Genomic DNA, 25,757 nt, shown 5'->3' on the forward strand with positions numbered 1-25,757 from the left:
CCATACCGGGAGTCGAACCCGGGCCGCCTGGGTGAAAACCAGGAATCCTAACCGCTAGACCATATGGGAAGGACATACTTAACTCGTTTCCCCAGCTCAGGTCAAGACTGAAGAAAGCCAAGTCAAGCCAGCCCGTGCCTGCCATCTTTTGGAGGGATAGCAAAGTGCTATAATTTAAAGCAGTCACTTTTCTGAGCGACTATCCTTTGCATTGTCAGTCCCATGCAGCAATAAGTCTACTACAATAGTATCTTAAATGAAAGAACACTCCCTGTTGATAGAATACATACCGCTGGAGCCTCCCTACGTTTACGTGATAGTAAATTATGTGATGAAGTTTACAGGAAGATGTGTTTAGGATTGCAGCTGGAGGTCCCTTCGGACTGAGATGTTGATCCAGACTGCAGAATTCCGAAAATCCACCAGAGGGCAGCAATGAAGAAGAGGATTGTTTACATTCCCTGCCATCCAGCGTTAATCCAGAGGTTTGCAACTCTACAGCTCCCCATAAGAGCAACATCTTCCTCTGATGAATCCAATTAAGGAGTAAGGGAAAGAGGTAAATTGGAGGTAACTGCAGACACCTGGGATAGCGAGGGGCCGAGCTGGTTAAAAGGCAGCTGCAAGCTCTCCTCCCTAATGTTCTCTTCTGAAATTGCTTTTGTACCGATGGGGAGAGTCTGAGTGATCCTACAGAAGGGAACTTTTAGCTTGGTAGTTTTGTCCTTCTCATGTTCCAGGAGAATGGTTTCATATCTTGCAGTAAGGTGAGTTTAAGGGGACGGTGGAAAAACTTGGCCTGGATTGAGGAAAAAAATGTGTCTTACTTAAAATAAGCTTACTATTTGGGATTGTGGGTCATATTAAGCTGCATTTTACTTAACTGTGGTTTATTAGATAAGCAACAACTGGTTGAGTTCACACAGCTTACAAAACTATCAATAATACTGGTACCTGAATGCCATAGGTCAGGGGTGGGGAACTGTGGCTCTTTTGCGACTTGTGGACTTCAACTCCCAGAATTCCTGAGGCAGCTATGTTGGTTCTGGAATTCTGGGAGTTGAAGTCCACAAGTCGCAAAAGAGCCACAGTTCCCCACCCCTGCCATAGGTGAACCCAAGTATTTGACACAATAGAAGGTTAGCTTTCCCTAGATTGTATCCTAATGTTTTATCACTATATTCTAAAAATGACGTAACTTCTTATGCTAAATTGTAATGTGGTTTGTTTTTATTTTGGCTTAATCTTCTATTAGTTGCAAACCATAGCAGATAGCTTAGTGTGTATAGTTCAGTACTTAACTATAGTTACACCTGAGTCCATCTCTAACCCATAATTTGTTAGCATGTTTGGCTGGGGTAACTCATTGCATCCTGTGATTTTATTTGATTTGGCTTGATATGATAGGTCAATCAATCCATTGTGGGTTGTAAACCAAGCACTTTATAAACCCAGCCAGTGACACCATAGGACTAAACTAGGATAGTGTTCTAAGATGTGAACTCAAACTGGATGCATTATGCACCCTCTGCGTTTGCCAGCAAAAACCAAGATGTGATTTCTTTGATTTTTGTCAAAGTCGTACATGAGCTCATCATCTCTACTGTGCCTTATGGGTTTTGGCTTAATGGAAAGATTGAGTCTGGGTGTTAACTTATTCTGGCAATGGGTTTTCTGTGGGAATGGAATTGAATGAAAGCTACTGAGCAGCTGCTCTTCCTGCTGTGGAGACCTTAAAGTAGGTTTTGGCTTTCGGTGCGGTAGATCCTGAAATCCCAGCTTCTGCTACAGTTAGTCAGCATCGTATCAAGCATATTAACCAGCCTGGGAAGAGTGAGGAGGATGCCCTCTGTGGCTGAGCTGCCTGTATAAAATGTGACCTTACCCAAATATCTCTTTCAGACTGTTTCTCCTCATTGTTCTGGTGCCCAGAACATGGCTCCAGTTTGCTTCTATAGCAGGTAAGCAGGAGGCTGAGCAAATGCAGCAAACTAAGATCTTTGGATGGCTTTGACTGCCGCTGGAGAAGGACATCTCTCCATGGAGTAGAAAGAGTCATTGGTGTCCCTCCCCCAATTTTCTTTCTTTTGAAGAAATAGAAGGTGGCCTAGTCCTCATCTTGATTAATCACACAAATTGGGCAAAGATTATGTCTTGCTCTTTTCCAAAGTGCAGCCTACTAAGAAATGGGTACCTTTTAGATATTTTGATTAATCGTTTCTTCCATTATTAAAATGGTAATAAGGAAGATCAGATAGTAGGCACAGCTAGAGATAGCAACAGATATTATACTTCTGGCTATTGCTTGATTGGAAGAGCATCTTGGGACCCGACTCGGGCAAAGCACTATCGTTAAATTTTTCCAAACTCTTCCATGCTACATTCATAATCCATACAGGTTATGCAGAGAGTAAGATGGTTTGGTGTTCTTTTATTGCAGCCTTCCCCAGCTTAACATGCTTTAGATATTTGGATTATCTTTTTGGCCTTTAGTCTCTGGCGGGAAAGAAAGAAATTGAAATGTAAAATATCTGGAGAAGCTGCTGAATTGGTTCAGGCTTCTGTAGTTATCAACTGGATCATGTCAGGAATTTCAGATATTCTGAGCAGTTGCCTTGCCCAGTGGAGGGACCATGACCTGATCCTTTTGGAAACTTTGTTCTCATGCTAAAACAGATCCAGTCAGCTTGCAACATCCCTCACAGGGCAATTGTTGGGAGAAATAGGCAAAGGAAAGCCCCAGGTACCCCCACCTTGTGCTCCTGAATGAAATATGAGATTAGAATCTAATGAAATGTTCTTCCTCTTTGAGGTTCAGATCGGGTGGAAGTGGAATGTCTAGGTAGCCTTGCAAAACTCAAGTTGAATCCGAGTTATTTCCAGAACAAGTATGTCACTTTTGCTGCCCTTGGTGAGTTTTGATCCTCCTCTGTCTTTTATTGTGAATCGCTAGGAATTCTTCAATCTGATCTTTGTTTTTTAATATGGCATTCCATCTGATGATGCAAGGATGAAGTAATGCTGTTTAGTAAAGCGGTGCAGTGCATCAGATTCGATCTCCAGAGAATGTTTTAAAATGCACCGCAGGAGCCTGCAATGGAGCATCTTGCCTGCAGCATCTTAAAGCAGCCGGGTCTATTCCCAGGATTGTCTGGCAGCTGCCTTAAAATGTTGCAAACAGACGCAGCATTCACTCTCTGCAACATCTTTCAGGAAGTGAATCCAAAGAACTGTGTGGCTTTCTACCTGAGTGGTTAATTCTCTAGGCAAGTTAACCTCCCTTCATTCCATTTGGAAATCAAATATTTGGATTTGTTTACTGCCTGGATGGGAGGCTGTCTGAAATCCCACTTGAGAATTCTCCACTTGCATATTGAATGATATACTTAATGTTTTCTATATGTTGTAATTCCTCTAAATCTCCCCACCACAATCAGATTTAAAAAAAAACACAACCTAGTACATTAGAATTATTAATATCAATTGATTTTTGAGGCAAAAGCTATCTTAGCAGCCATTTAATATTGTAGACACCTCTGTAGTATGCTCTCTTCCCTGCCAATGATGGCATACATCTATAATTCTGATGCATATTTTCTCTGCTCAAGCTCTCCATCTTTTATGCTGCACCACAAGGGAGGAAATCACTTTCCCCAAACATTTGCAAATCTGGATCTGGCTTAAGTGGAAAAATGCCTGTGCCGCTTAATTTTTATGCAAGATCATGCTTGTCAACAATTTGGTGCTGATCACTGCTTAGAAACGCAGTTTTCCTGTTTCTCAATAGCTCAATATATTTGTTCTTTCAGATCAGTTTGGCAGAGCTTGGCCGATCAATGAGGTCCAGGCTATGAAATGTGGCTATACCATCTTCCAGGATGCTTGGGGGAACATTGAGGTCCGGGCCTCCCTGATTGGCTGCTATACTCAGATAGTGGTAGGTAGGAGAGGTGTATAATGGTGGACTGGCTGTCACTGCGTTAAATTGTTTGCTAGCCTGAACTGAATAGCTGAACTGAAAGAGTTACTGCGCAGGTCATAAGGTCTTATCAGCAATGATGTACTGCGCCTGCTCTTCACACATTCCAGAGACTTCTTCCCTTTTGATCTTTGTCTGTCTGCCAGGAAGCTGGTAAACAAACTGTTTCTGCCAAAATGTAACAATTAGATAGATTTGTTTATTTCTTTATTTTCTTATTTTTGTATTAAAAGTTTTGTTTTTCATTAGAATATGTTTTCCGGGATTTTATTTCTTTTTTCGCAGCTTAAAGAGAATGCTGTTTGGAAAAGCCGCGATCTAAGACCTCATCTTGTTCAGGGTGAAATATTTTCCCCTGACACTGGCTGTAAAAAGATGATTTGTTCATCATCCCTCTTCTTTTAGACAAAGGCTGCAGGTAGATGTTCTGTAGGTTGTTGAGGGCATCCTACGGATGGAGGAAGAAATGAAATGCGTGTGATCAAAGCAAAAAGAAAGGATATGTTTTTATGTTGTCATAAGCCAATCTGTAAGGCACAGGTGTCAAACTCGCCAAGTCATGTTGCCATCATGTGACATTTTACACCATTTTTCCCATTCGCGGAGCTGGGGTGGGTGTGGCCTGCGCATGAGGCATCCGGCCTGCAGGCCACCAGTTTGACACCCCTGCTGCAGGGTTCGCTCAGGGGTGTGCTGCACATGCCTGCACAGTACAACTAAAATTGCGCATGTGCAGAAGCAAAAAACAAGATAGCGCCACTGGGAGAACCGATTTGGGGGCGTGGCAGGCCTGGGTCGCTGCCAGTTCCAGCGGCCACCAGGCTACTACTATTTTGGCCAAACCAGTCCGAATCGGTAGGAACCCACCACTGCCCTGCTGTGAGGTGTTCATACATTTTCCTCATTATACCCAGGGATAAGATGTTTAACCTGAATCTACAAAAATCTGAGGGACCCTGAAAAAAAATGCAGAATGTTGTTCCCAGGTTGGAAGATGTATGCACAAACACTAACCTAGGGGTAGGCAAGGTCATGATACTACTTATCACTGCCCATCTTCTTATGCTACATGCAGTCCTACTATATAATTGTGAGTCACCATCATCTGGAATGGTACAGGATCCCTGTCTCTATGAAGCTTGTAATCAGGGGTGGGTTCCTGCCAGTTCTAATCTCTTCTATAGAAGAGGTTCCACAAATCTACAGTGCCGTTTAGAACCGGTTCCAGCTCCCTCCTCCCACACGTCCACACGTCATCAAGATGAAGAGCGAGAGGAGGAATTCTGGGAGTTGAAGTCCACAAGTCTTAAAGCTGTCAAGTTTGAACACTCCTGGGGTTTTTTTCCCCTAAAGGGTAAGGGGTGCAAGGGTCTTGTCAGCTTTAAGACTTGCGTGCTTCAAATGCCAGAGTTTCTGAGCCAACATTTTGGTTGCTAAGTAAGAGCGTTGTTAAGTGAGTTTCACCACATTTTACAAGTTGGCCATGCCCACCCAGTCACATGGCTGGCAAGCCACTCCCACCCGGTCACATAGCTGGCAAGCCACTCCCACAAAGCAGGCCACACCTACAGAAGAGGTTCTAAAAAATTTTGAAACCCACCACTGCTTGTAATTTGTTCTGCAATACTGTTAACTTCCTGCTTGTGATGTTAATATGGAAATTGTAATCCTGTTCCAGAAGTTCTGAAGATGTTCTTTTTCTATACTGAACAGTACACCTCACTAGCAATGTTGTACCTTAAGTACTTAAACCAGCACCACTTAATAGCTTGGAGGAGGCGTTTCTATATGCAGGGCCCAAGACCTTGCTGTTAATTATTGCTTTCTTCTTTCTGCAATATTTTATTTAGGATGATCGGCAGTTCACGCTAACCATACAAATCGAGGAAGCAACAAACCCAGAGATGCACGATGCAGCTTTGCTCAATGTCCCTGTGAGTTGCTCATATGGCCCATGGCAGCCCAGGGAAATTGTCTGTGAGACAGACTACATGGAGGTAAGTTTGGAGAGCAGTCAAGCAATCCTCAGCACTGATAGTGCTACACAATCAAAATTGTGATGGTTGTACAATTTTCCTATAAACATGTTGCCAGGAGCTCTTGGGTACATTGTGACAGTGGACGGCTGAACTGCACTTGAATAGCTCTGGTTCTGTGTATGTTACATAGAAGTAATGGAAGTAGAATGCAGTTGGCACTTTAACCTGTATGGGCTCTTAGATTCTCCTTTAGGGTTTTTTTTGTTTTTAGTAATGCCAGGTTAAAGCCTGTAGGCGAATTATTTGAAAGGAGATTAATGCTGGAACTGTATGTTCTCTTTTATGGATACCAATTGCAGAATCTGTAGCCAAGAAGTCCTAATCCTCTGCCAAAGAAAGTCACATTTTGCAAGTATAATTCTGTACTAAGGCTAGATGTTGAATTGTGTCAATTTGAGAGAGGCAACTTTGGGAAGGAGGAGAATGTGAAAATCTTGCCAGTCTCTGCTTTTCATTCCTTCCAGCATTTTGACAAATACTACTGATACTTACAAGTAGGGCTGTGTGCTCTTCTGTTCAGTTGCCTGAGACAACACAAACACACCCAGCTTTCCACTACAGGTGGTCCTCGACTTACAACACTTCAGTTAGTGACCAAAGTTACAACAGCACTGAAAAAGTGACAGTTTTTCACACTTATGACCATTGCAGCATCCCCACTGTCATGTGATCAAAATTCCGTCGTTTGGCAACTGATTCCTATTTATGACAATTGCAGTGCCTTGGGGTCATGTGATCACTTTTTGCGACCACTTGACAAGCAAAGTCAATAAGGAAGCCAGATTCACTTAACAATCAAGTGACTAGCTTAACAACTGCAGTACTCACTTAACAAAGATCATAAGAAAGATGGTAAGAAAGGTTGTGAAATTGGGCAAAAGTCACTTAACAAATGTCTCACTTAGCAATAAAAGGTTTGGGCTCAATTGTGGTCATAAGCTGAGTACTACCTGTATAGCCACTGGCTTTGACTCACTAAGATGAGATTGATGAGTAGTTCAATAGGTGATAGACTAAGGCAGTGGCTGGATTTCTAGTATGTGAATGAGAGGCCATCAAATATTTTTGGTATTGGGATAGTCTATTTGAGTGAACATAATTAGCCTGTTGCATGATCATGCCAGTCATTGGATCCAGCTGGATTGGCATCTGAATTCAGTTTCAGGAGCAATGCTGGAAGAAATCTTCCTGCTGCAGAAAGGACCCAACTGTCTTAACGTTAGAACAATGGGTCAGTCCAGTCTAGGGACTGGGGGAAGAATAATGCAGAGCTGGGCCCATCATTTTCTGCACAAGGCAGTCCCTTTTTTTTTTTTTAACATAGTAAGGCTGGTTCGGTTTTCAGATAACCTTGAATGTGCCTGGAGATAAGTTTGGAATTGAACAATTGAAGTAACACATATAAAGAGGCATATTATACCATATAAAGAGCCATATTATATACCACACATAATATTACACCGGCCCAGCATCTGATTTTATTAATATAAATGATGCTGTGCTTCTGTGCTTAGATGGCTTAGACATTTGATATTTGAACATAGATCTTTTTAACATTTCTATTTTATTGTGTTTTACTAATCTAGGTGAAATGTTAATATATTGTAGTCCATGTAAATAAATGACTATACCACACCCATCAGTCTTGAGAATTCAAGCAGTAGAAATAGAGACACCAATTTTGCCTTAATTTTCCATTGATCCATGATGGAAAACTCAGCTGAAGTCAGGGCAGCATGCATCCGTTGTTAGAACAGACTGGCCTCTTTGATAGAGTAGAAGGGAGAACCCTTAATTTATAGCATGGACATAAAATAAGGCTGTCCATCATGCCCTGCTTACAATTTAATGCGTCTTTGATGCCTCATCTGCAAAGCATGGTCCAGGAAGCATGGATCATCAACATCCCAAAGGAATCAACTGGCCTCAGGATTACAAATATGAGGAAGGTGGCTTCTCGCCAACCCGAGTGCTCATCTTCCAATTGGATGGTATCGGTGTAGCAACTAACCATTCTGCGGTGCAGGCTTGTCTCACGTCATCTCAGGACTTTCCCAATGTACTGCAACACATTTGCTTTATATGACCTTCTAAGCTTCTGATAATACAACACATACTTCTGATTTCGGCAAGGAGTGTTGCCTTAAGCAGGAAGTTGTGGTGAGCTGCCAGTGTGGCTGGTGAACTAGATTAATCCGCTTCTAAACTCTAATCTTCCTAGCTCAGTGAATATACTTGTCGCTCCTGCCTCATTAGAAGGCAGGCTGCAGAAGGTGTTCAGCTACCTTAGCCTGGGCAAATAGAACATTTATTACCCATTCTTGGTCCTCCTGATTAAGGAAAGTGACTTCCATTTAATGCATGTTTGCACTATGCTGTTTTCCATCACAGATAAAGCCAGGATAGGGAGTCCCCAAGATGATAAACCTGCAGATCAGAGCGTGGCCCTTCTTGACCAGCATAAAAACAAACAGATTGTAGTTATTGAGAAGGTTATAGCTTCATGCAAGGGTGGGAAACTACGGCCCTGTTGTGACTTGTGGACTTCAACTCCCAGGGTTCCTGAACTAGCCATGCTGGCTCAGGAATTCTATGAGTTGAAGTCCACAAATCATAATGGGGCCATAGTTCCCCACCTCTGCCTTAATACCTACAAAAACATCCAGGCTGAATTTAAGAACTGGAAGCAATGGGGTGGAATGATAGACATTTATGCTCTTAAACCTCTTAAATGCCTTGAAGTATCTTCCAACTAAACTGTCTCTTGTTTCCCCACCAGGTCTCAGTGAGAAGAAATTTTCCCTCAATCTCAGATGGTTTTCTTCAAGATCAGCCTGAAGACTGGGCATCTGCTTTGTCAGAGGTATTTCTCCGTCTTCTCCCTGATCCAAACAGAGCCCAGGTAGCATAATTTCCACACATAACTCTTAAAATGTTTTGTTTTCTTGCTTTCTGCTCCCACATTTTAGGTCAAAAGTGGTGCTCCCTCCATATGGCAAATCATCTTTCACATGGGCTCTGAGAGTAGATTGATGCTGGTTGAAGAAGCTCAAGCTGCCGGTTATGGGATTAACATGACAGAGACCAGGATCGTGTTGAGAGCTCCCTACAATGCATCTGAAGCTCAGAAAGTGGAAGTGAGCTCACTTTAATTTTCAGAACATATGCAGGACAAAGGCAGTGGCCAGAATCCATGCGTTCAGTAATGTTGTTTATTTAAAATAACCATAGCTTGTGGGAATAGGGGTTCATTTCTTCTTCTTGTGCCATATCTGTCATCGGAATTTGGCAATCCTATTTTTATCAACAGCTGCATAAAAAAGTGCTGCTGAGTTTGTCCAAACCAGTCCCTTAGATTTTGAAGCCATGATGTTCTTCTTCTGCCTGGACCTCGTTTGCCTTCAATTTTTCCCTGGAGGATTAAGTGAAGGATGCCGTATTTTTCCAGGTGTTGCATCACATGTCCAAAATATTCTAACTTTTGCTTTTTTATAGTGTTGATTATTTCACTTGGTTTCCCCAGGCAGCTTATCACCTCCTCATTTTTGATTTGGTCAACCCAGCTTGTACGTAACGGCCACCAGTGGATCCACATTTTATTTCATATTCATTTCTACCCTTCTCTTATTAGTGTGGATAGGCACATGGGATTGGTGCCTTCAGTCTAAAGAACTTGGTGACATCCCTGATCCCCTACCCACCTGTCTGTCTATGGCCCAGGGATACTTGCTCTTTGAAAAAAAAATGTAATGTCACCAAATGTGATTTGTATATAGAGAGATATTTTATTCCATGTCCTGAAGATCTGGCAATTTGACACTTGGGCAAAGTAAAAAATTAGAAACTTCTTGCTCCTATTTCAGATCAGTGGGATCCCTTTTTCTTCTGTGAGATCCAGTACCTACTACAAGCAGCGCTGGACTGTCTTCATAGTCGACACTGCCGTGGCCTGCCCTATAGGTGGGTAAAAACAGAATAATGATCTACAGGCCATGGATCCCTGACCCGATCTCTGAAGGCTTAGGTTTCCCTCCTTATAGCCTTGTACTATCTTTTCTCTTCTACCCTTTTACTCCCTAGATGGTATAACCTACACCGAAGAAACAATCACTTGGACTATCCCAAAGCAGGTTTCTCCTCTTCTAATTGGAGCTGGTACAATCAAAGAATTGCACGTAGAGATGGGTGTCGACTTATACAAACTGTCAACCCAGGATATAAAAAGCCGAGGTTACATGCTGGCCAGTAACAAGGATGCCATTATAGTAAAGATACCCATTGGTGCACTGGGTGGTAGCTATAAGGTAGGCATGGGAAACGTTTTGAATATTAAAAGCTACTGTAGGTGATGGTGCATTACAAAGAGGGAATATGGTATATATACTGATGAGTCAGATATTCTGATGCAGGTTTTTAAATTTTCTCTTCATTTTTATTGTGTTAAGCCCATTGTGATACAATATAGCTCACCTATATTGGTGGGGGAAAGCATCTTTTTTTTTTTAGAGGCTGTGCAAAAATATTTGGGTGCCATATCAGTTCTCTTAAGGACCCAAGCTGCTCAACCCTGGTCTAGCATAAATAAAGACAGATTCCAGGTGTTTCATTTATTTTTCACATTTTTGAGTTCCCCATCTCCCTCCCAGAGGGACTGGTGGATTTCCACTGTCACAAGCCCTAGGCAACATGGCCAATGGTGAGAGATGATGGTGTAGTTTTAACGCCATCTGAAGAGCCTCATTTTGCACATTTTTGATCTCTCAAGATACATTATTTGAAGTGGGGAGAAGAAAAATGAATGGTTGACCACAGTTCAGCTTCTTCCTTCTGAGTGATATGGTGCATTGAAATGTCAGACTGATGGCAACATCAAGAAAAGAGCAAACTGGATTTTAAGGGGGCTGCCCATTTTTAATACATGATTTGTCTTGATATATGACCTCTTAAGCCAGGGGTGTCAAACTGGCGGCCTGCGGGCTGGATGCGTCACACGCATGCCATGCCCACCCCAGCTCCACAAATGGGAAAAACATCATGAAACATCACGTGACAGCAACGTGATGCATGAGTTTGACACGCATGACTTAAGCAATGATTACCAGTTGTTCTTGTCTTCCAGAGTCACGTGGTTGATGGAAAATTGATGATCACCTACAGGATCAACACCTTTGTGGAGCATTTATGGGTAGATGACAAGAGAAGTATTACGAAGCATCTTATACTGAAGAAGATCAGCACACCTTTGCAGCTTGCACCCATCAGGATTACAGACTGTGAGTTGTTGTTTTTATGAGAAATTTATACAGCCAGTAGAAAGATGCCCCTTCTATAGTCTTCTGTAGAAGGTGCTATTTTCTATAAAGCTTTCTAGTGGTGGAATGTTCTCTATTGCCCCCTAGTGGTCGGCAAGCCACCTAGATATGTGGACACACTTGAGTTTTGCAAGATCTGACTTTTAAAAATGCTCTCCTGTAATAATGAGCTCACATTTAGATGCTCATTTAAGCAGGACCCATTGTCTATCATCCCTAATATTGTTTCACCTGCACACTTTTTAGTTTACCACAAGCTGGTTACCCAGAGGGTAAGTTCAGAGAATATAAAGGCTCTTGTAAAAATATCCCTGAAGAAGGCAGTGGCAAACAACTTTTTAATGCAGCGTTGCCAAGAAAACTGCATGGGTGTATCCATGAAGTCATCGGGAGTTGCTTGAAGGGGATTTTGTATTACTGCAGAGCACAGCTCTAGGCAACCACACCCACCATCTTCATTTCCTTAAGTGCTGGATCTCAGTTAGACATTTAAAAAAACATGCTGTGACATGTTGCTGCCATCTTTATCCCTCAATAATAAGGGATAGAGAAACGGGAGAGAAAACAAAGGTCTTTTGATTAACTTATAAAATGTGGGTCAGAAGACGACAAAGAGGTGGTCCTGGAGTTCTTAACAGACAGAAAGCAATAGGGTTTTCTTAGAGGGAGTGGTGGAAACCAGGATATCTTGTCCAGGGTCCCCTGCAAACCTGGCTGAACCATTCTTGATGTGTTGTCTGCATATAGAGAGAGAGGAACGTGCAGGGGTGTGTGCGTGCATGTGTGTGTGTAGAGGGGGGGGGAAATCTGAACTCAAAAAGTCAGCTTCACTGAGGCTTAACGTACAGTATCTATTTGCAGCCTTTTACAGGGGTGGCAACAGATGGCAAAGGAAGAGAAAATGCACCACTTTTGACACTAAGAGTTGATCTGACACCCAGAAAATGGGCATTGGGTAGCAGCCTGTAAATTGTTCGTTCCTGATGTATACTACCTCCTTCCTATTACCCTAGCTTTAAAAAAAAAAAAATCATGCCAACTTTCCAACTGATTTATTTAAAAGTTCATTCAATGCCATCCACATTAAATAGGGTAGGAGCAGTGGCGGATTAAGGCTCACTGGTGCCCTAAGCACTGACAAATCTTGGTGCCCCCCCTCCTTTATACATACTGTACAAATCTTCATTGGGTTTTTTTTCCTTTCTCAACTTTGTGGTGGGCCCTTTGGGGGCCTGATGCCCTAAGCACCTGCTTACTCTGCTTAATGGTTACTACACCACTAGGTAGGCGAGTCTGGTGAGCATCAAGGGGTATCTCCGTGTGTACACTGGTGCCTGTGGGTATCATATTGGCTATTCAAGTCTTAGAATCAGCCAAGGGGGGGTGTCATTCACAAAGCAGCTGGAGGAAAAGACGAGAGAGAAGGTCAAGCTCAAAGCAGACTTTTCCTTCAAATGGTTTTCTTCCCCCTGCAGATACAAAGATTAATCTCAAGCTCTTCAATGCAACGGTTGGCTCCTTCTTGCCAGATGTAGACCTGGTTGGTGTGACTGTGGTTCATTCGGTGCCCTTGCCGTTGCCTGAGGCTGAGAAATGGGGCTGTAAGATCATTGAAATCAAACACCCCAACGGCAGCAAAGATTACCTTGTGCAGATCTCGTTTGATAGCCCTGCAGTTGAGAAGGAGGTATGAACAGATATCAATGTAGGTCTTGCAGGTGTCACTGTGGGATGTCTTAGCATTAGTAGCAAAAGAGCACTGACAACAGAACTGCTTATGTTCCTTTTAACCCCAATATAATAATTCAACCAAAAATGAACTCCATTTTTGTAACTCCGTGAAATGACATTCTTTGTTGAGCACCAATACATATTTGGGCGATCCGTTCCTGAGAATTCCTGGCAATTTCTAACTTGGGGATGGATTATCCTCCCTTAGTTTTCAGAATAATTTTAGGCCATGCGAATGTCTTTCCCTTCCCTCCCCAGCGCAAAATGGAACATGGTTGGTCAAAGGCTGGTAAAAGTAGGTGTTAGATAATTGTATTTGCAGAGGAATACTTGGTGAGGTAGGATTAAAATGCATGGACATCTTTTATTAAGTTGTATAAAAAATTCAAGCTGCAGGGCAGGTGTGGGTTGCTGCCGGTTTTATTACAACCCGTGTGTGCACTCTTCAATGTAAATTGCATGCGCAGAACAATTTATAGTGAACTGCGCACGCACAGTCAATAAAATCCAAAATGGCGGCGGCCCGGCGGCAGTGAAGGAATTGGTTCGGGGGTTTGCAGGTCTGAGTTGCTGCCCGTTCTGCGACGTCAGAATTCCACTACCGGTTCAGCCGAACCGGGCCAAACCAGGAGCACCCACATCTGAGGCAGGGGTGTCAAACGTGATTTCATTGAGGGCTTCATCAGGGTTTGGTTTGACCTCAGGGAGCCAGGGGGGTGGCCGGGGTGGGGGTGGCCAGCTTGATGCCACTCACATTGGGGGCGCCTGTGGAGGCACGAGCGCTGTGCCAACAAAAACAGGCTCCCGAGCTCTGTTTTCATCTGTGATGGCCTCCTGCAACCCTCTGCCTCTGCACACAGCCCTCCCGAGCTCCGTTTTCACTGGCAGAGGCACTGTGGGCCAGTCCTTCGCTGTTTCCAGGACAGCCACGTGAGCAGGATCTATGCACCCTGCAGGCTGGATTCGTCCCCCAGGCCTTGAGTTTGACACCCCTGCTGTAGGGTATCTGTGGTAGAGGTATGACAGTGTTTCAATGTGCTACACATGTAAACAAGTTTTGCAATTTAACTTTTCCAAGATGGAGTCAAAATCAGTCTTCCATGATCTTGGTTTACTCCAAATACGTGGTCCTCAGCTCCTAGAGTTCATAACGATGGTCATGTTGGCTAGGAAATTGAAATAAGTGAAGTCCTGATATCTAGAGTTTGCTTGGCTGGATAAATCTGCTCTAAAGAGTTTGCAACCATCTGAGGCAGTTCATGTATCTAAGTAAATTGTTAGATATTGTGTAGATTTTAATGTAGAGTTACAGAAAGGGACGTATTTTGTAATCCATAAATTTCATCCATCTAAATAGATTGCATGTAACCAATACTAAGCTCACTTAGTTAATAGTTACACTGTTAGTGATAATGTAGAAGTTAATGCTTTCCGTTTTAACTTTTCCCAGTATGTGCCAGAACATTTTCGAAATTATACTACCAACCCCGTATTGCAATTCAATGTGATTCCTCAGGGAGAAACCTTTGAAGTCCCAGTCCCTCTGTTTGCCTTGGTGAGGGATGCAGGTGAGTTGATTGGGGCTAATATTATCTGCCTCTTTCCATTATGGATATAATGGAATAGTAATATGGTTAGAACCTAGAAGATAGATCCTTGGATAGTGGTATACGTTTCCACTGCAACTTAGAAGGTAAGCTAGTGAATTAAAAATGAGGTCTGCATATCTGAAATGGTCTAGGGTCTCCTGCTTAAGCAGGGGGTTGGACTAGAAGACCTCCAAGGTCCCTTCCAACTCTATTATTCTATGCACTAAATGTTTAGGGTCTCCTGCTTGAGCAGAAGATTGGACTAGAAGACCTCCAAGGTCCCAACTCTATTATTGTATATCCTGTTGATCCAGAAGATGTTACTCTAAAGTTGTTAGAAACAATTATAGCCTTTCATTGATATCTTGATACTTTTTAATAAGACAGTTAAACAGTAGCACTATGATGCAGCTAGACATTTGTATAATGAACTAGCTGATGACCCGGCATTGTCTGGGTATTTATTTATAGGGGGAAATGTCTGGACCAAATGTAATTTCTAATGTTGGATTTTCCCCCTTACCAGAGGGAGCCCCCTTGTGGAGTACTGTGAAATTATCATTACCATGGCAACTCCACTGTGCTGTACGGTGGAAGCCATTTTAAGGCACAACAGGCTGTTTCTTAACAGAACACACCACCCCGAAGAGTTTTAGGGTGTCTTATTCCTACAATATTTTTTCCAGAGAGTACGTCATCTGTGTACCAAGTTTGGTTGAAATTGCTCAAGCCATTCTAGAGCTATGCTGGAACATACACACACAGCCATATATAATCAAGTAGTTGCTCATGCCACTCTGTGAAACTAAGCTGTCAGAAATGTGAATGGGAAATGCTTGTGGATTGGCACAGTGCTTGTGGATGGGAAAGTAAAAGGACAGGCACTCATCTTGTTCCCTCTTCTCTCCAGTGCTGCCCCGTGCAGAAGGATTCTGTGATAACGAAGCCCTCTATTTAGTGGTGAAAGGTGGCAATGTGGACCAGAATTGGTTGCCCTTTGTGGGAAACACACGTCTGACCCAAGAGACTGCACAGACCCTTGAATATGGATTGCAGGTCAATCAAACTCACCTGGTCCTGAGAGTGCCAAAGTTCGCCACTCACGTGTTCTTGGAGGTATGACAAACCTTGGTCTGGGCAGCCCTTCTATTGAAGAATGTAAAGGGGTGCCTTTCGGGATGGAGTGGGAACTGTGGGTAACTATTGTGAAAAAGCCTCCCAGGGTCTGCAGGCACAGGTATGCATTGGACTCCCCCTTGCTGCCTTCAGCTCCAACAATCTAGGTCAGGGGTCTCCAACTTTGGCCACTTTAAGCTTTGCTGGCTGGGAAATTCTAGGAGTTGAAGTCTGCCAGGCTTAAAGTGGCCAAGGTTGGAAACCCCTGATCTAGGTGACAAACATCTGGATGGCACTAAAAGCTAGCAAAGAGTGAGTTTTCAATGTCTCTGCACTGCCATCTTGTGATCATCTGGATGTCTCCAGCCCAAGCATGAGTCATGATGGAAGACTAGCCCAGAATAAAACAGAAGAGTGAGCAAGTGAAGGATCACCCACTTGCCCCTGTGGCTGCTATTATCTTTTCTCCTGATGTTCCTGACATTGCCTCATTAGTAACAACACGATACTGTTGGCAGCTAACCTTGGAAATTGTTCATGGTTTCCCCACAATCAGTGCTGCTCACTCACTTCCTTCGTCTCCCTCCTCCTACCTCTCTGTGAAAGAAAGCAAGGAGAGAAAATGGCCACATCATATCTGGACTGTAAAAAGTCCAGGGAACCACTGAATGGCAGGAAATAGGGGGGGATTCTTTGTTGTATCTAAGAGTCTTGCTTTGGGGGTAGAAAACATTACTTGTACTTTTTGGGGTGGGAGAGGGGCAGTTCCTGCTTCCTAGAAACAAACCTGTAGTCGACTTCTTTTACTTCTGGAAGTAAGCAACCTGCTTGTTTATTACAAGCCAGTATCAAAACCCTCTTTGGTTCAGCAGCAGGTTCTGTTCCTTCTCTTCCACCATGGTCTAGATGTGTTACTGTCTTCATGCTATTTCCAAAGAGGCCATTTCTTTTTCTGTATTAATGAATGGAAAAAATAATCTTCCTGGGAGCCGTCTTGGGCAAAGGTACATAAATTACTATGATTAAGAGCTGCATTTGAACTTTGAACAGCCTAGGTGGCACAGTGGTTAGAGTGCAGTACTGCAGGCTACTTCAGCTGACTGTTAGCTGCAGTTCGGCAGTTCAAATCTCACTGGCTCAAGGTTGACTCAGCCTTCCATCCTTCTGAGGTGGGTAAAATGAGGATCCAGATTGTTGGGGGCAATAGGCTGACTCGGTCAACCATTTAGAGAGGGCTGCAAAAGCACTATGAAGCGGTATATAAGTGCTATTGCTAGTGCTAGCCAGCCAGGAGAAAACCTACATAAATACCCTGAAAACCTAACATTAAATTGTATTTTGTGATATGATGCTTAATCATTTCCTACTCTCTTTGTGTCCTAGGAAATAAACTCCTTTGGGGTTGTGACCACCTTCCAGTTGAAATTTAAGGACCATCTCAGTCAAACAGAAATGATTGAATTTACCATTTCCTGCACCTTTTCTCCAAAAGATCTAATTGGTAAGTGATATTCCTGTTTCAATGTCTGAAGGATGTTGATTCTGGTATCCTTCCAGATACATTAAATGCAGAAATAACCAGATTTCAAGATGTCACTTTCAATCTATTTAATCTAGATTAATAAATTCAATATAAAGGCACTAATATATCATTCACGTTATTTTGTACACCACTATATTTTACATATTTTAAAGATTGAGGTGGGTTGGAACTGAAGATAAGTTTTGGAATCACCATTGTTTTACTGATATTTCATTAGCAACACAAACAGTTTTCCCCTATCTGAGTTAGTCCTTTCCACCTTATGGTTTATGGGAAAATACTGGCATGAATTTGACTTTCATGCCAGTATTTTCCTCCCTATTAGTGACCTGTATCTTGCCTTTCATCTCTGTTTTAAGTCTCTGCCAACAGCCAGCTTCTCTCCAAAACATCTTTCCTTCCTTAGATTTTTATCCACCCTTATTACTTTATAAGTAACTCAAGGCCACAAATATACTCCTGTTTTCCCCAGAACAAAAATCCTATGAGGCAGGTTGGGCTGAGAGAGAATGACTGGCATAAAGTCATCCAGTCAGCTTTCATGCCTAAAAACTCACAATCACTTGATTTCTAAGGCCAGCACCTTACATCAAATTGATCCTTCCTTCCTTCCTTCCTTCCTGCCTATTACAGATAAAACTAAAAACACATTTGAAACAGGGATCACAAGTGACAATGACCACCATGGGAGAATAAGGGAGAAATATTAATTTAATGCTGATAGTGCTAGGGACAGGAATACTTTCTCACTCATACACTAGGGATGAAGTCAGTGACCTGGGGGAGAACTGTTACTATTGAATGATTATGTCCAGCAGATATTTAGATGGGGATACAATCTCAGTTCTATTCTACAATCTTCCAAAGCATCTTCATGTTTTTAACAAAAGGATCAATAAGTTAATGCAGCTTCCATAAAGGGCTGCAGTGCACTCCACTCTTGTTAATCAACTCCACCCTTGTTGTAATTCATTCTCATTCATTCATATTCATTCTCTCTCTCTCTCTCTCTCTCTCTCTCTCTCTCTCTCTCTCTCTCTCTCTCTCTCTCTCTCTCTCTCTCTCTCTCTCATATATGTGGGCTATGCAAGAATTATAGGGCAAGTGGTTTTAAGAGGTCTGCTTCCCTGCTCTTCAATGTGTAGCCTTGATATTTTTTTCATGCTCCCTTTTGTTGCTTTTTAAAAAAAGGCATTGACCTCCTTTATGAAAGATGGGAGATTAATAAATAAATGAGGGAGGGAGAAAATGGTAAAAATGATGCCCATTACCGAGGGAGGTAGTGACATATGCTGTAAATTGTTATCGTCAACAATCAAAATGTGAAAATCGTGTTTCTTTGGGAATGGAAGGCCGGTATAAAGGTATTAGAGTGAATGGGTCCCCATTCCAGTTAACATGGAATGACAGCTGCAATGTTTGCTTGTTGCTGGCTGTGAAAAACTATGATCGGCACCAAGAGTTGATTGTCTGGAGGCATCTATGGTGGCATCAATGATGCGGATCTGCTCGAGGCGAGGGATGAGAGTGGGGGGACTGGGGTTGGCAAGGAAGGAATCCTTACCTCCTGAACTTCCTGGAGTAAATTGTGTCTCTTACAGACTGCCAGCCTAACGGCACAATTGTAGTCTCTGCTCGGACGTTGGTTGGCATGCCAGACTTGGACCTCTCCAATTTAGTGCTGAGAGACAAACGCTGTAAACCAGCTTCTGTGACAAAGGCAGAAGCAGTTTTCCTCTTCAGTGTAAACTCTTGTGGCACAACTCGCAAGGTGAGAGATTACTGGGGGAAGGTTTCCCCCTCTTCAAGAAGGTCTGGAAAAGATGTTGTCAAGTAGAATAGGATATATCCACTGACCTTCTTCCAGTCTGTCTACACTATGGCTGGGTTGGGTTGATTTTCCCAATGGGAATGCCAGGTTGGGAAAACAGATTTATATCCATCCAATAGGACATGCATCAACATTTGTGCTCGTAATACAGCTTTATAAGTGACAACTAGAGGAAAAGCTTATTTTTACTATGGTACTGGATCTTTCCTATTTTACATGGGGTGATAAAGGGGAAGAGGGAAAGATCCAACATAGTCCTTTGACCAACTAGGGCAGGGATCCAATTTCTACTTGGAATGCTTCATTCCATTCTTCTTTACAGTTTGAAAACACCATCATGACTTATGAAAATGAGGTCCTGTATTTCCTCCCAGGCCAAGCAACACCCATTTACCAGTGAGTATTTGTGACTTAAGAACTGAAGGACTTGAAGCCAACTTGACCCTGCCTTGTATGATTTCCAAACATGCTGAGATGGCAGTTCTCAGAATTCCCAGGTTGGGGAGAATTTGAGTTAAAGAACTGTTATGAGGAGGGATCCTTTGCTTCAGGAAGAATTGCTTTGGCACCCACTATTCTAAAATATCAAGAGATAAAAAGTGGGTACAATAGTATAGGGTGATTTGGAACCCATGGGTCTCCAACATAGCCAACTAAAGCTGCCCTGAATTTCCGATGTGCATCAACTTCTTCCCCAAAATGTGAAAAGAGAGAAGCTAAAATTTTGGAGCTCTTGGTGAGCTTGGGTGAATTAACGAAGGCTCTTTTGTTGGCAAACTTTATCTTTTCAAGGTTGAAATGTGCTTGCCAGTACTTCATTGGAAATACGCTGCTGTTCCAGTACAGCCTTGCACAACCACCATCGCCAACCATACTGCCTGGGACTGGGCAACTGGAACTTGCCCTTAAACTTGCCAGAGGTAATTTTAAAGCAGAGGGGTCACCTAGAGCAGATCTAAGACCATAATCAATAAAATTATGGTACTGTATTTTGTCGTATCGGCCACCAGCATGAGAAATGGTTTCTAACTTGGATTTTGCACTAATTTGAAGGCAAGGATTGTCTTGAAGTTTTCTTGCTGGATGGAGAGGAAGAATGCAAAAGTACAAGCAACAGTTGCTAGTACTTTTAAACGAACATTTGTATTTACCTTTTTTTAAAAATCCAACTTTAAAAAGAATGGAATATCTCGCCAAAGCTATTTTTAAATATTGTAAGCTTTGTTTATAATAAACTGGGTCCTAGAAGATTTCCAGCTTTATGTGGGATTCATCTTTGATGAATCTCAAGTATCTAAGTGAGCACTCATGAATTTCCACTGCTCTCTTGGCTTCACTGGGAATTTTTATATTGTTAGGAGATTGCGAACTTGAGTCCTGAAACTTGGGCTGTTTAGACTTGAATTAACTTTGTGTGTCACGTTTGTCAGTTGAAGGGAGCATACCAGGTCATCCAGCAAAACAGGGTTCAGTTTTATTGTTTCTTTTGTCTGTTCCTCCTCCCAATCTAAGCACGTGGCAGCAGCCAAGAACATCTCTTGGCTGTATTTTGGGTTAACAATAAACAATTAGTTTTGATCAAATTGGCATAGCTGGCATAGCATGAGTTGTAGATCTTTCAGGCCTATCACAAAATCTTTAATTGGGGACAGAGCGAGCAGTCTGGTAATACACATTTTTGCAGTTCCTACTGTTTAATTACATGAATAGACTTTTAGCAATTTTTACAGCATTCAACTTATAGAAGTTGAATCAATTATAAAATCATTCCGATCCCGGTTTTCTCACTAATGATAGCAATAGCTCTGACTCTAGAGATGTTTTTGCCTCCACTCCAGTTGTCTGATCTGGGTTTAAAATGTCAGTGTACTGTTGCATTGTGCTAATACAGTCCTTGGGCTAATAAGCAGATCAGAGTAGAATACATAATCCTAGTTTAGACTGGTGGGGAAGACTTGAGTCTTAAATTGAATAAATTAGTTTTGGATACTGGGGTCCTAATTATTTTTTTCTTTTGCCCATCTGACTTTCCTGCAGACCAGTCCTACAGAGATTTCTATCAACCCACCGAGTATCCAGTAAGCCGTTATTTGCGAGAGCCTCTCTACTTTCAGGTTGAACTTCTTCACAGCCAAGATCCACAACTGGAGTTGTTTCTGGAGAACTGCTGGGCTACTGCAAAATCTGACAGGAGCAGTTTTCCACAGTGGCACATAGTGGTTGACAGGTACCAGTTTCAAATATGGGCTGGTGGTCTTTTGCCACTTACATGAACATTTGAACATTGCGAGTGGAGTTGTTGCAGAAGGCAGTTTGACAAGGCCTGCATAGAAAGCAGCGTAGGTTATGCTAGGGCAGTAATGGTGAATCTTTTTGTACCAAAATTGTGTGCGTGTGTGCTATCACACACGTGCCCACAAGCACAATTCAATGTGCCCCGCCCACCTGCGCATGCGTGCATGACACCCCCCCTATGCGGGGGGAGTTTTTTCAACCTCCCCAGGCTCTGGAGGTTTTCCTGAAGGCTGGGGAGGGTGAAATGGCCTCCCCCGGTCTTCCCAGAGGCCCTCCAGAAGCCGGAAACAGATCATTTCTGAACTTCTGGTTGGCCCGTTGGGCCCGTTTTTTGCCCTTTTCCCAAAAATGGCTTTCCCCCAAACCTCTGGAGGGCCAAAAATCAGCCGGTCTGCATGTATGCATGCCAGAATTGACGGCTAACACTGCGCCAGAGCTGATGTCTCAGAGCAGACGCATACCACAGATTCGCCATCACGGTGCTAGGGAGTGAAAGACCTGTAAAAACTTTCCAAGTCATAACAAAATGTAACACTTTGTACCATCTGCAGTATTTTATGTTCAATAATTCAGTCACCTCAAAACTGAAAGACACATTGGCAAGTCTTGCCATAAGCTCAAAACTCAAGATAGAGCTTGATGGTGTATCTTCTAGAGCTTTAACATTATATCATCCAGCATGAGTTCTCTACTTCATCAGTCAGATGCAAAGGTTTCTTTATGGTTGAAGTTGTACTGATAGAAGTTGCACTTATATTGCACTCTGTGGCATAATCCAAAGTGGTCTTTCTGGTCTCTAACGCCAATTTGGCACAGGCTAGATCTTATAGCTATAGTTTTTTTTGTGAAGCAATACATGACTTATATATTTTATTTTATTTATATTTAATAATTCTTAACTACCTGTCTCCCTGAGAGAGGGATTCATTCTCTCTCTCTCCCCCCCCCATCTCCCTGAGAGAGGAATTCTGTGTGTGTACATGCATATGTTCAGGTATACATGTGTATATATAGCTTTAATATATAATGATTCTTTTTAATCTTATACGCTAGTTGTGAGAATACAGCAGATTCACATCAGACCATATTCCACGATGTCCCCAACACTTCTGTCCCATTCCCTACACACCTGAAGAGGTTTGAAGTGAAAATGTTTACATTTGTGGTGAATAATCAAGCTGTTCAAGGACAGGTAAGGGTTGCCTTTATGAGTTAATTGGGGTAATTTTTGACATGACATTTCATGATCTTACAAATTTGATAAGCTGATCCTACTGATGGTATATCAGGGTAGTTGACAGTTCCATTGATAAGATTCTCCTCCAGCATTCTGCCCTAATAGCATTATTGTCTTTATTTCCCTACCAAAGATATTGTATGACAATAATAGATTTTCTAAGCTATGAACTTTTACAAGCGTATTGCTGCAATATTGTGTTAAAACTGGAGTACCTCGGTTTTATTTTAAAACCAGTCGAATTCCATTCTTCCTAAGGGGACAAGTATTTTCTATATTTTCTGTATTTTGCCATGTTCTCTAGTAACATGCTCTCAAACTATTTTGTGATGCCTGGTGATTTTTGTCTATTGTTCAGGTCTACTTCCACTGTAACGCAGTAATCTGTGATTCCACTCAGCCATCTTCTGATGCCCTTTGCATCAGGCTCTGCTTTCCCAGAAAGCAAAGAAAAGGTAAGGGATTAGAATACAAATGACTCGTATGGGTTAATATTTATCTTTCAGTTCTTCCAGCATCTGCTCTGTTTTGGGTGCAGACAAAGAGTTAAGATAAGTAGACATGGTATAATCTCCATAAATGTTATGTTAAAATCCCTTGGTCTCAACCATGTATCATAACTACACTTGGAAGGTTATGGATGTATCTTCATGGCATTGCTTTGTCCTGTCCTGAAGCAGTTTACATTCACCTTCAACTGCTCCATTTAAAAATAGCATTTCCCCCTTTGTTCTGACATTAAGTTCTACTCTGTGATAACTTATTGACAAGACAGTCCAGAGCTGGGGTTTGCATAGTTTTTATTGGCTATTGTATGCTGGGGCAAGCATAACACCTGTCCTCTGGGGCCATTTTGGTTTGGACCACAGTAGCAACTAGATTCTGCAAAGAAATCTGCCCACATAATGCCTGATGTTTTCTGAAGTGCTTATTGGGTGTCCTAGTTGTTTAAAAATAATATTTGGTGAAGAGTGGTAGTTCTCAGAGGTATATGCACATAGGAGGGGGGATAAGGAGAAAGTGATGGCCTTGGTCATCTTATTCTTCCCCAGATCTCTCCATTATTCAGGGCTATTACAAGTCCTCCAGCTGTGAAATTAGACAGAGTATAAAGCTGACCAGGCTTTGAAATTTGATTTTTTTAAAAAACTGGCGAAAATCCTTTTATTCAGTTTCAGTGGCTTCTTTGGCACCTCCACCCATTTTGTGTGTATCCCCATCCGTTCTACCTGTTGATCCTCAGTTATACATTGGACAAGCACAAAATCAATCTGCTATCAGCCAAAACTGAGGCTGTCTCAGTGTATAAGAACTGGAATAGCCGTAACAAGAAGTCAGCCAATGGGAACTATTTGGTGACTGAGACACAGGGTTTGTTGTGAGCCATGAGATGGTTTGGAGCCTGGGTGTGGCTTAGCTTAACTGTTCTGTGTATGTACGTAAGAGTTCGTTTGTCTTTGCTTGAGTGTTCTGCCTCCTTGCTTCTAGTTCTAGTCCTTGTCCTTGCTACTTCTGTCTACCACGTTACAAGAGCTGCATGGGTATTGTATATATGCATCATGTTTTATATTATTGTATATTAAGAAGTTTCTTCTATTAATGAATCTCGCTGAATTATTTACTTGTGTGCTGACTGGATGGCTACAGGCTCTACATGAGGGTTATTTTTTTTTGTAAACACACGTTTAGTGCTACTCCAGAATCAAGATATTCCAAATTGATGCTATTTCAGAATAGCACTAAACCCATGTGAAATGGAGCCATTAGATGAACAAACCTTCATGAAAGACATGCACACAAAACCAGTGGGTTTTTGTTTCTTGTTTTGGCAAATGACCTAAACCCACCACTTCAGCAATCTGTCAAAACTCCCTTCCTTCCCACCCCCATCCCAAGTTTAGGGGAGTGGTTTTCCCAATAACTAATATTTGTTGAGGGGTAAGCAAAGTCACATGATACCACCCATTCCATTCTTGTGCCAAGCATTAAGAACTGTATACTGGCTTTGTTAATTGGAAATAGAACTGAGACCGAGAGCTGTGCAAAATATGCCAACATACTTTTCTGCCATCTTAAGGACTGGAAGAAAGTCTTCCAGAAAGAGGCCTTTTGTCTCTTGCAAAATGGTACTTTTCCTCCTTAAACCCAATTGTGTAAAAACAAATACACTTCACTATAGCTGATGATGTAAAATTGGTTGCAATATGTTCTGAATTATATAACTAGCATAAGCATTATAACATGTTTCCGATTAGAAAGGAATGGCTCTGAAGATTTTTTTATTTTATTTTATCATGCTTCTAGACCGCCCCCTCTCCCAAAAAGGGACTCGGGGCGGTGTACAGTCCATGCCAAATATATCAAAATACAATAAAATTGAATATGTACAGTTAGAATGGAGGAGGTTAAAAATGGAATTAAAAGAACTGTACAAAGCAATATATATAAATATAGGATTTTGAACCCCTAAAACACACACAATAAGTTAAAAACAATACCCCTAAAATAACCAGTTAATACATTTGCCAGGAGGGACAGTTGTAATTATGCCAGGCCAGTTGTAATTATGCCAGGCCAGTTGTAATTATGCCAGATGAAAAGGCTAACATTTTAATTCTTTCTAGGCCGGAGCACTGATTCCTTGAATGACATCCAGGGATACGTTTCATCTGGAGCAATTGTGATAGGAAGGCGGAATGATTCCTAAACATCTCATAAAAAGACTGGGATGGTGGCAAAATGTAATTTTGGTGTACAAGATGTAAAGTATTTATTTCTAGGAGTTGCAGCTGTGTATTATGTAATAAAAAGCCTACAATAGGCATATTTGAGTATCTTTGTGCTTTTGTGTAAATTTCTAGAGCAGTTTTATTCAAACTTTTAGGGATAGTGGGCGCATGTGGAACTTTTAGGGTTCTAAGGTCATAAAATATTGGTTGCAAGAATACTTTTGTAACGATTTGTCACAAAATATTAATTTTATAGAAAGGAAAACTAGTGAGGCTACAAAATCTGAACGCATAAGAGGTGAGGATCTGATCTTGAACACATTCCAAAACTCCCTTGCTTTAAGGCTTCCTGGCTT

At 42.0% G+C, this 25,757-nt stretch overlaps 1 protein-coding gene across 2 annotated transcripts; it reads left to right on the plus strand.

Annotated features, from left to right (window-relative positions):
- The first annotated feature begins 568 nt into the window (after nucleotides 1-568).
- LOC309393025 (uncharacterized protein) lies at nucleotides 569-25,506 on the plus strand. 2 transcript variants are annotated; one of them, XM_081954738.1, is made up of 21 exons: nucleotides 569-767; nucleotides 1,903-1,961; nucleotides 2,813-2,911; nucleotides 3,810-3,937; nucleotides 5,830-5,976; nucleotides 8,798-8,881; nucleotides 8,988-9,155; nucleotides 9,882-9,978; nucleotides 10,099-10,322; nucleotides 11,138-11,291; nucleotides 12,806-13,017; nucleotides 14,512-14,629; nucleotides 15,561-15,766; nucleotides 17,150-17,267; nucleotides 18,911-19,080; nucleotides 19,463-19,536; nucleotides 19,933-20,060; nucleotides 21,178-21,367; nucleotides 22,489-22,627; nucleotides 23,031-23,127; nucleotides 25,297-25,506. In XM_081954738.1, the coding sequence occupies exons 1-21, from the start codon at nucleotides 745-747 to the stop codon at nucleotides 25,377-25,379; spliced, it is 2,718 nt and encodes a 905-aa protein (XP_081810864.1). In that variant the 5' UTR covers nucleotides 569-744; the 3' UTR covers nucleotides 25,380-25,506. The 2 variants fall into 2 exon arrangements, with proteins under 2 accessions (XP_081810864.1, XP_081810865.1); XM_081954739.1 differs by having other exon boundaries at nucleotides 2,819-2,911.
- Nucleotides 25,507-25,757: the final 251 nt, after the last annotated feature.

This window comes from Natrix helvetica, assembly GCF_964273705.1.
Source record: "Natrix helvetica genome assembly, chromosome: 1".
In the NCBI taxonomy this organism is placed as follows: Eukaryota; Metazoa; Chordata; class Lepidosauria; order Squamata; family Natricidae; genus Natrix; species Natrix helvetica.

Coding starts and splice junctions, on each gene's coding strand:
- LOC309393025 (XM_081954738.1), top strand. CDS start 745: ATGGTTTCATATCTTGCAGTAAG. Junction 8,882..8,987: donor GGGCATCTGCTTTGTCAGAG/GTATTTCTCCGT, acceptor CCCACATTTTAG/GTCAAAAGTGGTGCTCCCTC. Junction 19,537..19,932: donor CAAGCAACACCCATTTACCA/GTGAGTATTTGT, acceptor TATCTTTTCAAG/GTTGAAATGTGCTTGCCAGT.